The sequence below is a fragment of the Pezoporus occidentalis genome, unplaced genomic scaffold (genome assembly GCF_034315485.1).
Source record: "Pezoporus occidentalis ecotype Australia unplaced genomic scaffold, CSIRO_AGI_Poc_V1 ctg23, whole genome shotgun sequence".
Lineage (NCBI taxonomy): Eukaryota > Metazoa > Chordata > Aves > Psittaciformes > Psittacidae > Pezoporus > Pezoporus occidentalis.
Genome location: NW_026914180.1, coordinates 10,497,641 through 10,514,050, shown reverse-complemented (window position 1 = coordinate 10,514,050; position 16,410 = coordinate 10,497,641). Strand labels below are relative to the sequence as shown.

The 16,410-nt window shown below is 40.5% G+C and overlaps 1 protein-coding gene across 16 annotated transcripts in view; it reads left to right on the top strand.

Moving 5' to 3' along the window:
* Positions 1 to 385: 385 nt before the first annotated feature.
* CREM (cAMP responsive element modulator) overlaps positions 386 to 16,410 on the top strand; it is a 42,064-nt gene continuing 26,039 nt past the window's right edge. For 3 of the 16 annotated variants that reach the window (XM_062621578.1, XM_062621572.1, XM_062621571.1), the window contains exons 1-4: positions 386 to 523; positions 5,396 to 5,510; positions 6,177 to 6,300; positions 14,835 to 14,981. In XM_062621578.1, the coding sequence (XP_062477562.1) occupies positions 5,470 to 5,510; positions 6,177 to 6,300; positions 14,835 to 14,981 (312 nt within the window). In that variant the 5' untranslated portion in view covers positions 386 to 523; positions 5,396 to 5,469. Of the gene's footprint in view, positions 524 to 5,389; positions 5,511 to 6,176; positions 6,301 to 8,046; positions 8,211 to 14,834; positions 14,982 to 16,410 lie in introns of those variants that run through there. The other 13 variants (XM_062621580.1, XM_062621579.1, XM_062621585.1 and 10 more) reach the window with 10 other exon arrangements.

Sequence of the window (16,410 nt, the reverse complement as noted above, 5' to 3'; positions counted from 1 at the left end):
CAGTTCGGGGAAAGCGCCGGCCTCACCTCGGATGTGCCCTGCGGGGAGGCCGCCCGCCCTTATCGGGACGGAGAGCGGCTGGCACCGCGCCTCTGCTATCGCACACCTGGAGTGCGAGCCCCGTCTACAGGGTGGTGCCGCTGACGGCACACGGCCCGTCCGGAGCCGAGGCAGCCCGGCACCCGCGGCTGCTGGCCAGCTCCGCACAACCTACGTAAACTGCCCACCAACCTACGCCCCCCCACCCGACGCCTAGCTGGCCCGCCCTTCCCCCACACCAGACGGCTCGTCCCGCCCCCCAGCCAATGAGAGGCGCTGCCGACAGCCTCGCGGCGACTGTTGGCCAGCGCGCCAGCCGTTGGTCGCCCCGCAGCCAATCGCTGGGAGTCACCGCAGACGCCATTTCCTCAGCGCCCCCGCGGCGGCGCGGCTGCATCAGCGCTGACGTGAGACCGACGTGCGGCTCCGCCCGGCCCAATCCCCCCCACCCCTTGTGACGGGGGCACCACGTACAGGGCGGCGGGTGAGTGCGGGAGGGGGCGGGGACACGTGTGCGCGCAGCCCGACCCCCCGCGGGCCGGGAGCGGGGGAGCGCAGCGGGCAGCGGCGAGCTCCGGCAGTGCGGAGGGCAGCGCAGCGCAGTGCAGGGCAAGGGCGGGTAGGGGGGCGCTCTGCCGTGCGGCTGGGTTCAGCCCCTGCCGTCGGGAGCGCGCAGGACGGGGCGGAGGCGCGTCCCCGCCGCGGCCGGGAGCGCGCTGCACTTGGGAAGGGCCGCGCAGGGCCCGCCTGCCTCTCTCGCTTACCCGGCTCGGCTCGGCTCTGGCTGATGGCCCCGAGACGTGAGGAGCTCGGGAAGGGGACGTGCGGGGTCTCCTCCTCCGTTACAGCCCGGGAGCCGGCAAGCTGCGGCTCGGGCCCTTTCTCCGGGGCGAGGCTTGGGAGGGAGAGCGGTTCGGTTCCCCTGTCCGTAGTCCGGCGAGGTTAGGGGACGGGGCAGCGTGCCTTTCCGCTGCGGTCAGACAGCCGGTGCTCCGGCGGAGGGGAGAATGCTGTCCCGTGCGGGGTGAGCCATGGTGCCTGAGGGCGTTCTCTTAACTCAGTAGGCCTCATTACATCCTTGCCCGTAAGGTTTCCCAAGCTGGGGCAGGAAAACGGGTGGGAGATGGTCACAGTGGGCTTCGTGATACCTAGGTCCTGTTAAAGGTTTGAGGGTTCTGTCTAAATCCACCACTGTCATGTCAGCATCTTCCTTGGGGCGGAGTGGAGCTGTATGTTAAAAGATTCCACAGGTACTGGAGCTTAAATCATCCTTTTACTTATTCAGGAACTGGTTGGACTCTTCTAAACGAGGGCCATTCATCCTCTTCACAGCAGACTCAGCACTGCCTTGTTTCTATTATTGAGGTGGCAGATGCAAAGTGAGAGGTAGCATACTTGTACTTACAGTCATCGCAGACTTGGGTTTAAAATTTTTTTTTGAGAGTGAAGATAGTTTTGAAAGAAAAGGAGTGGGAAGAAAATGAGGAAGCATATTAGAGTTTAGGGCACACAAGATACTTCCTGTTTTGCTGATACTGAAAACTTAACAGAAAGATTACACTTTAAGAATTAGGTCTGTTGTGCTGTTGCTCATTTTAACCTGGCTGAATGCTGTGACCACCTTACCAACCAGTGTGCTTTGCAAAGCAATGTAGTAAAATATAACAGGCTTCATATTTGAAAACAACAATCTTCTGAAAGTAGTGCATTCTGAGTTTTCACACTGTTGTTTCATCAATAAATGCAAAATAGGTGTTTGTAAATTCGCATCCTTGCTCTCTAGTAACTTCCCTGTGAGTAAAAGCCTACAAAGAGATCTGGAACAGGGGTTGAAATGTATTCCATAGCCCCTTACAATTTTTTTGTAATAAGCTACCTTTGTAAACAGTCTCTCATGTATACAGTGTTGTTGAAATAAAGAAGTTGTCTTTAAAATGTCTCTGGGTATTTAATTAGATGGTTGCACATTTTTAATATTGCAAAATGTTATACCAGTTTGCTTATGTAGCCTAATTTCACCTGTAGGCATTACTTGTATTAAGATTCAGTGATATAAACCAAAGAGGAATATTGGGGTAAAGTTAAGGGATTTTTTTGTGTTCTCTTTTTATTGCACAAGAGCACACCTTGATAAGGATGCTATTCTTCAGCTTTCATCTATAGACAGAAGTATAAAAGGTTCACACCTTTAGCTATAAGTCCCTTTCCATTTTCTAGGTCACTTGGGCAACGTTTTCCTTTAGCTGATGCTGCCTGTCAGTTTTGTCCTGTCAGGACAATTTGTCAGGAGAAATGTTTCTTCAGCTGCTGCTATCAGCTGAAGAAGCTTTCAATGTGCACTATATATATCTCCGTAATCGGTGCTTACCTGCTACTGACCTACTGTACCTTCGTCTTGGTGACTGCAGTAAACATATGCTAATATGTATTGGAATGTTACTAGCTAGTTAACAGTTAAAACCTGCCTGATCCTGAAGGTTTGCTACTTTTTAGGAAGGAGCAGCTGTCTCCCTGCATTCTGAAATGCCGTTCCTTTGCCCCCTCTTTATGGGAGGGGAGAGACATAACTCATTAAATTAAAAATCCTGACCGATATTTAAAATTGCTGTGCAACCAAGGTACAAAATGTAAAAAATGACCTAATACCAAATGTAGGACTGAAGCTTGTATATAATTAATCATACAGTGAAGAAAAACATGTAATTTTAAATGGGACCTGAGAGCATATACTTTGTAACTGTTTGCTTGGTTTTCCTTTAAAACAGAACATAAAGTGTGATATACTACTAATACACTTTTATAAAATATTTTAAGTGATTGTCAAAATATATATATTTTTTTCTTTGAAACTTAAAAGCAATAGATGTTATAATTCTGTTGCAGTGTAGACTTTTTGAGTGCAATACATATAGAAACTGTTTATTTTGGTAATTTCTGAATCAGATTATTAACGGTTTCTTACCGCAGTCCATATTACTGGTGTTTTAGAAAAAAACCCAGCCATAATTACAATCTTGTTCTGTGTTTTTCTGTATGCTTATTAAAAACGGTTTGATATATTTAGTAAAATTATTTATGAGATAACCCAGAAAATGCAAAACCTGTACAGTTTAGGTTATAGTAATCTGAGTTTATGAGGGTGCGCTAGCATGGTGCTAACCTGGACTATGCAACTCAGGAGTTTCTCAGCATGCTTGGTCCTGAGCTGTGCACAGGCCCATGTGAAGTGACACGGCTGTGTGTGGCTGTACTGCTTCCAGGCCTGTGGGCTGAAATGACTTTGGCTGAGCTTCACCTCCAGGGGCAATAATCCCCTATATTATGTCTACCGAAGAGATGTGTTACATTTTGTCTGTAGTCATCTTTCTCACTGAAGTTGTGTAACAAGATAACTGTTTTAAAATTACTATGCTCTTTGTTATTTTTGTTTTGGTTTTATAGCCTATAGTTAGATCTTCATGTTTGGAAAACATTTTTAGTCGAGTCTCTGTTCACAAGTTTACTAGATTTACCACATTGTCAAAAAGATGTGTATTTTAGGCTGTCTAGAAAGAGTATTTTGCTATGTTCTAGGGCAACAGTTGCATTTTCTGTCAGTAAAAAGTGCTAATTAAAAACAGTATACAAATTTTCAAAATTTACTCCACTTTGCCTAAGATTTAAAACAGGGAATCATTTATGAGTGAGAAATTATAAAATTATAAATGGAAAATCTGTTTAAATTCTTGAGTTTTTCATGTATGTTGTAAGTCCTAATTACATTTGTCATTTCACTGGCATGTATAACCCTTGCTGTTGTTTTTCTAATTTAATATAGATAATCTAAAAAAATAGTCCTTTTTACTGTATTTTTTTAAAACACTAGGAATAACTTTTTATTTCTGCTGCACTGATGCTCTTTTCATAGTTATTTAATAACTCAGTAATTGGATCACAGCAGATGAAAAGACTTGGAGAGGAATATCTTGATAATCAATGTAGTAAAATTAATGTTATTTTTCTTTTTTTTATTACAATGTTCTGCAATCAGGAATAATGCTAAAATTTAGAAACGAAACCCTATTTTTATTTATTTATTTATTTTTAGAATATGAAAAATGGTGCTCTATGTAGAATTTCTGTGCAATGCACTCAATGGGAATAAAAGCACTTGTGGTGTTTTGTTTTGTTTTTCCCTAACAGTAGGTTATGTATGACAGATGGCTTTGGTTAAGAAATTACTTCAGGACCTGTCTAAAGTGAATTAATTCTGACTATAGTCTCGCCTTTAGGAAGAGAGATTTTGCAATTAATATTTTGCCAATACCTATGCATGATTTAATTTTCCTTGGTGTGTGAGATGTTGTGTAGCTTATGGAGGCATTTGTACATGAAACAGGTGGAGCTTTCATGTTTGAGACTCTGGATGGTCCTAGCTTACTAAGTAGGAACTTTTTTTTTTTTCCTACTTTATTATTGTTATGCATAAAACTGGAATGATAAACATCTTGTTTTGGAAAATTATGGTGGAAAACTTGGTGAAAACATTCTCCCCAGAGTTGTTCAACTTTGGTAAATTTCAGTAGATCTTTAATTAGATTGTATCTAAAGAAAAAGGTAATAAGAAACTAACAGGACAGGAATGTAAAAAGATTTTAGGTGTAAAATGTCTCCTGAATCTAATCTGAATTGATACTGGCATAGATTATGTAAATTCTTTTGGCAGAAACACTAATGTTAACCCATAAATTCTTGAATGTGTACAGCTTGGCTGCTGCTAGCAGCCAAGTCTGGTCTGCAGAATACCATTGGAGGAATATAAGCTTGAGCTATGCTTCTTGGCATCTTTTGACTGGATTCCTTTTGTTTTTTTCATGCCTTTATTCTATGCAAAAAGGGCAATATAAAAAGAATTATTTATTCTCCTCAAAAATTGTGGAATATTCTGTAAAATAGTGCAGCAAATGGAGCTGGGTTTACATTTAATTAATTTTAATGTAGTTAACTTTTAACATGTGCAACTTGGGGTCAGGCACGTGGGAGGCTTCCTTCCCCATCTCTTCCATTTCTTAGTGTAGGACCTGAGCAGAAACTGCAGGAACTGTCAGCCAGATAAAAGAGTTGAACTTTTGAGTTCAGATGGGCTTGCCATCCCTGACTTACAATAACCAACAGAGAGGAAACAAGATTTGCTGCCTCTTAAATCCCACAACTGTAGCATCTCCCTTTTGTGGCCTCAGTTTCTTGTTTAAGTAGGTAGGTGGGAGCATGCTGCAGGGTTCTCTGCTTGACCCTGTCCTGTCTCTGTTCTGTTTGTAAACTGACCTATTGCTGTGGCAATGTTTGTGACATCACCTGTTCAATGTTGCACCTTCAGTGCAGGCTTTGGTAGGAGAGAGAGAGGGAGCCGAAGAGAACCAAGCTCTTGTTTTAAAACTCACAACTTCCGGTATGACTAAGTATGTCAAGAAATACAGAAAAGCAACTGCCAGGTAATTGCATTTTTATATAGCAGATATATTTGGAAGCTTTCTCTGTGGCATTTAAACTCATAGTTTAAATTGAGGGTCAAGGAATTGCTTACTCCTGTATGCAATTTACCCTTCTTCTAAAGCTGTAGAGTGGGAAGAATCATGTGTCTTAAGCTCCAAGTAGTTACAGGCAATTCAATTCTAGATCCCAGCTGAGGTTTGGTATCTTGAAAGGTTTGAGAGGGCCATAGCAGCACATGGCTGCTGGACAGCTTGAGCCTTGGCCAGTGGAAGATGTGAAGCACAAGGATCCTGCTGTGAGCAGTGCTGTTGGGGCTTCTCTGGAGCACTCACTGCAGAGGAGCCTAGGCCTCTGTGCTTGTCCCTCTCCTGAGAGCCATTTCCAGTACTGCCTCTCCTTGTGGCTTTCCAAAGTTCTTGTTTTAGGGCTCCTGGCTATATGAATGAATATTTTAATATGGGGGAACCTCATATTAAAGGAAGGACTTCAGTTAATCTGGAAGGACCTTGGTTAGTCTGGAGTTTCTAAAGGAATCTTTTATTTTCTGTTAAGTTGTTAGTTGTCTCCTCCAAATATAAAATGGTCTGGAATTGCATTTTTCTCCCTATGTGTCTGATATACCTCCCTGTACTGCATTATTTAGATGTGCATGTGCTTACTTTTAGACAGATGACCATGGAAATGGTTGAATCACAACAGGATGACAGTGCAGGGGATTGTATGCCAGAGAGAGATGCTGTTCGTCTTCAGAATCAGCCAGGCCGAAGTCATATTTCTCAAGGGTCTGAGGTAAGCTGAAATATGGAATGATGAGAAGAATCAATAAAGAGGTAGGTATTCAGAATAGCTATGATTTTTGAGTGATTCATTTATATGGAGTTCTCTTGTTCTGTAAGTCTTGTTATTAAATAGGAAAAAATAGGAAAGGTATGTGGAAAACTGCGCATGTGGTATTTAACTAAGAGCTAGTATAACACCAGGTCTGTTATAAAGTAGCACTTTTAGGAGACCAGGATTTTCAGACTGAATGGTAGGCACTTTTTTTTTTCTTTTTCACTTTTCCAAGATGATTGTGTTTGTTATGGAGATGAGGATAGGGTCTTAAAGAGTTAAGGTGCTTTCAAGATCGAACATAGTTAAAACATCTGTATCTTGAAGAAGTGTTGTATAACAAAAATTAAAATATGAATTAAAAATAACCATGGTTCTTCCCTAGTTCTAATTTTTGTACAGAATGTGTTTAATTCTTTCGGAAGTACATTTTTAATGTATGCTTATTTTGTTTTATCCCTGTGCATCCAATTACAGTGTCTGAAGTACTAAAAATATACATATTCTGTATGGTAGTCATACCTGGATTATTCTTTGCTAGTTAATGGATGAAAGATGACATAGTAATAAACCCTCAAACATTAAAAATGTGTACTGAAAGGTTCAGTGCTTAAGAGAGGTAGCATACTTGCCAGTGCTAAGATTTATAACTTCAGGAAGCCGTATAGACCCCTTAGAAGGATCTTCAAAAACACTTTATGAAAGAAAGGAACTGATTTAAAAGACATCTTGTAGAATTTCTTCATCACTGGAAGTTAGAAGTTACTTGGTAAGTTTTGATGCATGTATTGGTATGTTAGATAATTGATCTGCATTTTCAGGCTGAATGCAGCTGCTTTTTATGGGCTCTTTCAGACACAAAGTAGACTGCAAAATATTTATGAATGCTTATTTGTTAGCTTTGTAACCTATGGCATTTGTTGTGGTTTCGATATGTGCAGCATTAGGAATACTGCAGGGTTTTTGGAGGGAGGGTAGGAGGGGTTGTTTGTTTGTTTTCCTGTAAGAATGGAATATGAAACCAATAAGTTTATTTGGTTTGCTCTGTAGATGTAATCCCCATATTTCTTCTTTGATAGTTCAGTTCAGATTTTGTGCCCTAACTTCACAGTGTGATTTACATGTAAAATCTATTGGCATGTGCAATAGTCTCTGAAGAAAATACCTGTCAATTCTGTCACTTGGGATTTTTCATGATGATCTAGAGACAAAGCTGCCACTAATAATGTTGGAAGGCTTCTGATGGGTTCCCAGGGAGTACATTTTTTTGTGTTTATCTGCATTTAATGCTTGAGTACGTGTGAAGCTTCAGCCACACTGCAATAGGCCTCAAATGTTTCAATTAGAACTAGTAACTGAAGTACCAATGGATCTCAGTCCATCAGCACTAAAATGAAACACGTGCACTTCAGTTTGAAGGCTCAGGATAACAGTTGAGAGTTTACATTTGGGAGTCCCTCTTTTTGGTCAAATGGCCCAGGGAGCCAGCACTGCTCTGCACTCGTAGCTGGAGGCGATTTCCCTTCCTTGGGATGGACAGTGCCAGAAAACTGGCGTTGATGCAGTTGTGCCAGTCTAACCAGCAGTGAAGCAGGGGGCCTCCAGGGGACAGCCCTGCCCCCTCAGCTGTCCAGCAGTGCTCCAGGCCTCACTGGCTGCCCCCTCACTGCTGTTCCCCAGGCCAGGGCCTGCAGGCCGCAGCTGGGAGTCCGGACCTCCCCTTAGAGCCTTGAGGCTGAACTGCCACAGCATTTCCTTCAGTAAAACAGGCAGAAAGCTTATTGCTGAAAGACTTTATTGTGACATTTCTTTGGTTTAAGATGAGGAGGACTTTCTTAGCTTATGTTCCTACCTGGCAAGCTCAGAAGGTGAGATGCTTTGTCATGGTGATGGTTGGAGGTAGACACTGTGAGGTAAACCCCTGCTCAAGGCAGGGGCCGCATGTGGGACATCTGTCTACTTTTGCTGGTGCAGGATAGGAAGATTAGGGTGTTTATGAGGAATTCTTGGCTGTGCTGCTGGTCCAGAGTCTGTGTATTTTGACTGTTACAGAAGGGTGCAGGTAGTTCTTTCTCCCTCTTCGACCTCTGGAGGAGTGCAGTTAAGAGAAAACAACAACTTAAAGTGACTGAAATGTCCCTTGGACTAACTTCCAAACATCTCCCCTACTAATTTACTGCAGATGTGCAGAAATGTGAGAAAAGAATGACTGGGTTAAAGGTCAAATCATGAAATAGTTTGGGTTGGAAGGGACCTTCAAAGCTATCTAGTCCAACTCCTGACAATGAGCAGAGACATCTTCAACTAGATCAGGTTGCCCAGAGCCACATCCAGCCTGCCCTTGAATGTCTCCAGGAATGGTGCATCCACCACTTCTCTGGGCAACCTGTGCCAGTGCTTCACCACCCTCATTGTAAAAAATTTTTTCCTCATATCCAGCCTGATTCTCACCTCTTTTAGTTTAAAGCCATTACCCCTCGTCCTGTCACAACAGGTCCTGTCTTTCTTTAGGCCCCTTTTAAGTACTGAAAGGCCGTAATAAGGTCTCCCCAGAGCCTTCTCTTCTCTAGGCTGAACAACGGCAACTCTCTCAGCCTTTCTTCATAGGAGAAGTGCTCCATCCATGATCACTGAAATTAACAGACATCTCTGGGGTTTTCTTTTTTGTTTATTTTGTGGTTTTTTTTTCAGCCAAATAGTGTTTCAACCTTGGTTTTGTCAAGTCAAAAGTGAAGCATTTTAATATGTTATCTTTAAGTACTGTATTTATAGTTTTCTGTGTATTGTAAGAATCTCAGAATAGTTGAGGATCTCTTGAAATCATCTGGTCCAATCCCCCTGCACAAGCAGGTTCAGCCAGCCAAGGCTGCCAAGGACTGTGCCAGAGAGTCTTTGTGCCAGACGGCCCTTGAAGTAATGATAAAGCATTGCTCATCACTGATGTCAGAAAGTATATCCAGTTGGGTTGTGAACATCTGCAAGGATGGAGTCTCTACAACCACTCTGGGTACCTGTGCCAGTGGTTGATTGTCCTCACAGTAAAAAGGGGTAGGAATTTTATGTTCAGATGGAATTTCATGTGTTTTATTTTCTTACTTTATTAGTAGAGAAAAGATGGTTTGGGGGTTTGTGGGGTTTTGTTGTTGTTTGTTTGCTTGTTTGTTTTATTTGTTTGTTGTTTTGTTTTGTTTTCTCCCTAGCTTGTGTAATAGATACTGCTAATGCATTTTTGGTGATGAAAGTAAAATTACCTCTGCAAAAGCAGAAATGAGTGAATTAGAAATATAAAAAATGAGACGCATCTTTCATCCACTGTGGCAAAATTGTCATTTTTCTATCTTGAAAAGGTTACTTTTTTTAAACAAAAATAAGTAATGTGAAATAATTTATAGCTGAGTTTCTTGCATCCCTCACTTTCAGCCAGTTAATGAATTGACACAGTATTGTTTTAAATATGTTTTCAATGTCACTTCAATAAGATCCAGCCTCCAAAAGAAGTGGGTAAGAAAATATTAATTCATAAAAATTTTGGTGATTGTCTTTAGAAGCTGTTGGACATGTACAGAAAACCTGTAGAGAAGCTTAATGCCTTTTTTCAGTGAAGAACAAAGGTGCGAGATTGAATATTTCTCCACCTGTTTTGAGATGGGCTCCATAAGTCCTCGCTCACATGCACAGATCTTACATGAATACATACAGGGCTGTTCTTAAGAGGAAGCTAACTCTATTTGGAATATTCTGATAATGCTGTGGTAGCCAAACTTGTATCTTGGAGCAGTTATATATCTGATTGGTATTCACAGAGAAATTAGATGTTCCTTTTGCAGCATTTCTAGAGGCCTTATTGCATTATGTGTTGTCCTGTGCTCAGCTACACTAAATCTAACTGTAAAAATGTAAGAGCAATGTACTTGGACCTTTTTCAGATTTGACAAAAGTACTTTCAGTTGTGATTTTTTTCTTTTCCTGTAATCCTACATCTTTGTTTGGTTCTTTGAATCACTTTTTGTGAACTTTGTCTTGTTGTCTGTCAGTAGAGTTGTCTTCTGCCTTGGTCTGAATTACCATCTTTTGACCTTTCCATGCTGGTCCTGGACTAGATATTGATAGAGATTTACAATATGAGAACTGCTGTCAGAGTTTTCCAGAGCCTGTAGTGCATAGCCATTCCAGGTTGGCACTGCTCAGGTTTAGCACCTAAGGGGTATTATCCTTGTGGCCTCTTGCCATCAAACCTTGTGTTAAATCTTGCTCCCAACAGATTGAGCCCTGCAGAAGTCTGACAGACTGTTTTAGGTATGGCTATAAAATCAGTCTGCCAAATGCAAGTCCATGATATTTAGCTAAGCTGATGTTAGAGGATTATAAACCTGCAGCCTTGTCACCATTTTATGATTACTTAAGGTATGTCACCAAATGACTGAAATCGGCCTAACCTTGTCTTCCTTAAAACCATGTGCTGCTTTTTTGACATTAGCTGTGGAATTGACCAAAACATCCCTATCTTCAGCTTTTACTTGTAGAAGCTACTCAGTGCCTGAGTACAGTGAATGCTTTGCTCTTTCATTAGGTGAATTCAGGATGGGTTTGCCTTGTCTTTTCCTTTCCCATAAGTACTTTTCTTTTCACTTCACTTCTGGAGTCCTTGTAGTGTTTAGATTCTACAGCAGGGACAGTACTTGGATGAAGCTCTGTACTGTGCACTTCATATCAGCAATGTTTAAGGCATGAGGGGTTGAGTGTGGATGTAACCTCTAGTACTATGTAGGGAGATGTTATCTGACCTTGGGCAATGAGAGTGCGTTTATCCACAGTATGACTGTTCAGATGGGCAGTGCATCTTGAAATCAGATAATGATGAGTAATGTCTTTATGAAGGTTATGAACCTCAGTATGAAGATAGTTCATGATCTTCTTTTGCCAACGGAATACATGGTTGATACTTGTTGAAACCATTAGACTTAACAGTTGCATACCTAAGAGGAAAGAATCCAAAAGGACATTACAAGATCTAAGTCTCTTTGCCATTGCTAGGGACATAACCCTTACACTCTTTAACCAGACGCTTAATGTGTTATGCTTCCCCTTCCCCTTTGTGTTCCTGAGTTGCTTCTGTGAATTGTTTTCAGTCTTTGTGCCAGGCAGCCCTTGAAGTAATGATGTTAAAGGTAGCATTGCTCATCACTGATGTCAGAAAGTAATTTTTTTGCCAAGTCTGTTTCAGTCAGCATTTATATAAGATAGCATCAAAAGGTACTGGTATTTTAGTTAACAGAAGAATATTCAATTTGAAAACAATGCAAAGGGAAATGTGCGTTTTTATAAATGTTAGAAATCATTAAAACAATTTTGATCCACAAGTTGGAAATATTTTATTTCAGTCTTAGTCATAGAAAACAAACCTAAAACAAAATAATTGCAGACATTTTAAAGAAAAATGTGTAGGTTATACATTATGCAACCTTTGGATATATGTGGAAACTCAGCAAAAAGCAATTAAATTGAACTGTTTAAAATGGATATAAATGTAAATGAACAAGCAAATTGGTTTTGGTTTGATCCAGTTTTAAAATGCTACTGTCTTCTCTTCCCTCACCTCTATCCCCCATTTAGTCTCTTGCCTGAATTATTGGGAACAAAATGATTTCATCTGTCATGTTGTAAACTTCAGTCTAAAAGAGTATGGTTTTCTCTTTTTCTTGCGTGTTTCTACTGAATAAGTGGCTTTAAATGAATGTAGTGGTTTTTAATCTTGAGTACTGGATTACTGCCTGATTGTAGGTGCCTGACCCATTGTGTACTGAAAAGAAACTCATAAACTGTTCGCCTTGTACTTCTTTGTGTTGTACTCAAAATGTTCTTTCTGATACACAGAGTATTGTATCAGATTTCAGCTCTTGCGAAGATAGTAGTAAGTGGAAAGGTTTGATGAAATTACCTTTGTAATGTTTTGAAAAGTTAGCATATTTTGTAAGCATTTAACCTGATCTGTCTGTCCTTGAAGCTTGGGTTTAGGATGATGTCAACTGTGACACAAAATAGATCATACTCTTCAGATTCTGGAGACTTTCTAGATCTCAATCTCAAATACCTATCTGATAATAATATTAGTATTTGGTTTTTAGATTGGGAAGAAGGTTCGTATGTCCTGTTTACATGTTGCCATTAAATCACAGAATCATAGAATAGTTAGGGTTGGAAAGGACCTTAAGATCATCTAGTTCCAACCCCCCTGCCATGGGCAGGGACACCTTACGCTAAATCATGTCACCCAAGGCCTCGTCCAACCTGATCTTGAACACTGCCAGGGATGGAGCATTCACAACCTCCCTGGGCAACCCATTCCAGTGCCTCACCACCCTAACAGGAAAGAATTTCCTTCTTATATCCAGTCTAAACTTCCCCTGTTCAAGTTTTAACCTGTTAACCCCTTGTCCTATCACTACAGTCTCTAATGAAGAGTCCCTCTCCAGCATCCCTATAGGCCCCCTTCAGATACTGGAAGGCTGCTATGAGGTCTCCACGCAGCCTTCTCTTCTCCAGGCTGAACAGGCCCAGCTTTCTCAGCCTGTCTTCATACGGGAGGTGCTCCAGTCCCCTGATCATCCTCGTGGCCCTTCTCTGGACTTGTTCCAACAGTTCCATGTCCTTTTTATGTTGAGGACACCAGAACTGCACACAATACTCCAGGTGAGGTCTCACAAGAGCAGAGTAGAGGGGCAGGATCACTTCCTTTGACCTGCTGGTCACGCTCCTTTTGATGCAGCCCAGGATACGGTTGGCTTTCTGGGCTGCAAGCACACATTGAAGACGGCTCATGTTCATTTTCTCATCGGCCAACACCCCCAAGTCCTTCTCCGCAGGGCTGCTCTGAATCTCTTCTCTGCCCAACCTGTAGCTGTGCCTGGGATTGCTCTGACCCAGGAGCCATTTAAATGTCATTTAAAGAATAATTGTTTCCATTTCAGGGAATGCCCTCAATTGTTCTATTTCCCTAAAAGTGGTTCAGTTTACCATGACAATTGAACAATCACATAGTAAATGTTGACAAGATCCTGTCTCTGTTTCCTATAAACATTGTTTCTTCAAGATAATTTGAGCCAACATCTGGTCTTTTTGATAGTAGTGCATCTTAATAGCAGTTGAAAACTTTCTCTAAAGAAAGGAATGTTTCCCAGACAAGGAATCATTCAGGAGTGAAAGCTTCTTTAATATTTGGTATTTAAAAATCCCTTCAGTGTGAACACAGAAAAACAGAAAACTTTCTTTAACTTTTATTCATTCATCATGTTTTTCTCTTCTTTGTCATCTATTCTTACCTTTACTTCTCATACCAGATACCTTTTGGGTCTGAGAACAAAGCTGGGAAGGGAATAATACCAGAATTTTAGATATGAGTCAGGGTCTATTCTTGTGCATGCAGAATATAGAAATAAGGCTTTTTCAATGCAGTTTGCTTTGAAAAACACAAGATCTGTTACTGTCATATGATTTATGTTTGTCATTCTCTTCTGAGTTTAGAGATGCTTCATCACCCAGAACTTGACATCGTAGTGTTTTCCCTTTGCTTCAGGATTTGTTTCTGTTAATAGACTTAACAGGAACAACATAAATATTGAACTATTTCTTAGCGTATAGGTGTATAACTATTTCTTAACCCATCCTCATCACTGATGGTTTAGAACCAAGGGCTGGGGAAAGCTGTGTGTGCTCTAATACATCATCAGAAAAAGGGATCAAATTATTACTGGATGGAAGAGTTTCTTCAGCTGTGCTAGGCTTAAAGAAGATTCAGCTGTTCTTTAATTTTTGTTGTCATATTGAAATATTGATACACTCCCACTCCAACACTGTTTTTCTTGATATCTAAATGTATATATAAAGAGTGTTTATTAAACTAAATCAATTTAGAAATCAGTGTATTGCTTTATTTAACAGAGTTGGTGTTTTTTTGCTGTCTTAATAGTTCTCTTGTCTCTTGAGGAAACATCTATCTGGAATGCCTACCTTCTTGCCTAGCAAAGCAAGCAAAACGAAAACAGTTCTGGCTTTTTTTTCTTTTCATTTTTTTTTAATTTATTTTTTCCTGATTAAGACATTCTGCCCTGTGTGTTGTTGCAGTGACATACTAGTTCAGCAAATATTGATATTATTGTATTTCTTCCTAACCTTCATGCTAGCAACAGCAGATTTAGTGTGTGATACCTTAGGGTTGTTTCTACTTAAAAAGAAAACATGAAGTCACAGGAAAAAAAGGAAAGAAGAAAGATTTTCAATTTGTTAGGGGACAGATTTAAGCTTTCCATACCATTTACAAAGACACCCACCAAACTTTTACTAATAAAACTAGTATCTTTCTATGTGTGATAACTACACACATCTAAGCTATTTTAAATATGGCATCAAAACAAGTTTGTTTAGTATCACTTCTAAAAGCATCTGCTGAAGTCTTAAGGCATGTTACTTAAACATGATGGTTGTAATTTTTGCAGGTTTCTGTAGCTGCATCAAGTGCTGGAAGAGGATCTCCAGCTCTAACTCTAGTGCATTTGCCTTCTGGTCAAACAGTTCATGGCCAGGCTGTCATTCAAGCCACACAGCCCTCAGTCATTCAGTCACCACACATGCAAGCTGTTCAGGTTAGCTCTTTTATTGTTACATTTTCATGAATATTTGGTAACTGATAACTCTTCCCCCCAACTCCATTTCCAGTTTCTCTTCATTCCTACCAGTGCTGTAAGATTTACTCATAAGGTGCAGGAAATGGGGAGTTAGGTGGCAAACTTCCAACCAGTAGCAGCTCTGCAAGCACTGTGTAGTGATTCCTTAATGCTTCCTGTTTACCTGGTAAGAAATTGTGTCTTGGAACCCTGAACATATGAAACAGCAAATTTGTATAGTAATGTGGCCTTACATTAGTGTACCTTGCAGTTTTTATGTCTGTTTTTTTTTCTTTTAATTCTATGACCATCACTTTTCTAATGAGACTGTGTACTCATAAATTTGCAAATATACACTATTTTTGGAGAGGATCTAGGTGTAATGGAAGTAAATGTGTTGTAGTGAAATGATTACTTGTTGGTTTTAGCAGGCCCTTTTAGACCATCTGGTATTGCTTTTTGTGGGTATGGATATGAAAAGACCAAAAATAAGGGCAGCCTCAACGTAAACATGTATTTGGCAAATCTTCACATATTTAAAGTTGCTGATGTTGAAAAACAAGGACCAGTGCAAAATGCTTAAGATATTCCTGAGCTTTTAAATAGGAAAAAGACCAGAGAAAATTGACTTGCAACGTTTTAAAAATGACTTGGCCTCCCATTGGCCTTTTTCTTGTAGCTAAGAATGCCTTTGTTCTAGTTTTCTTAAAATCTGATTGTGAAATGTCAACTGAATTGCTCTTTGCAGATAGAATTGGTATCTCTGATAAGAAAGGCTGTATACACCTGTTATGCGTGAGCTGTTTGACCTGTAGTCATTGAACATGTTAAGGAAATAACATGCATTGTTGGTCTTCTTGTGAAGCCACCTTCAATGTTTCAGACTTACTAGCTTTCAAGCGCAATGAATAAGAAGGCATACGTAAGTAGGATTTATTTTAGAGGTTAGAGAAAAAGAATAAAACCTTGGCAAAATACTGAATATTTTATTTGTAAGGAGTAGGTGTAGATGGGACTTGCAAGGTTTTGAATTTCTAGCTATTGAAAGAGGTGCAGTAGATGTCAAGAGACTTGTCAAGAGACAAGTCAAACTTGAACTCAAAGCAAAGTATTCAAAATAAGTATTTTTTAAAATGGAATTCTTTCTAACTGTAATTTACCAGAGCAAACTTCATTAGGTAAGCATATTGCAGTTATTCCAGGTTGCTGTCACTGCTTTTCTTCAAGTAAGTGTAGTCAGGATGCATATTGCTCCAAAGCTCAGAAGAAGGAATTTCTTTGGAATCTCTTGCCAGCTGCTGTGTTGTCTTAGGGGAGTGAAAGTTGTCTATTTGTTGTATTGAGTAAACTCTGGCTGTTTTCCCTTTCCCAAAGGAGTAGAGAGGAAAGCTATGCCCTGATTAATACT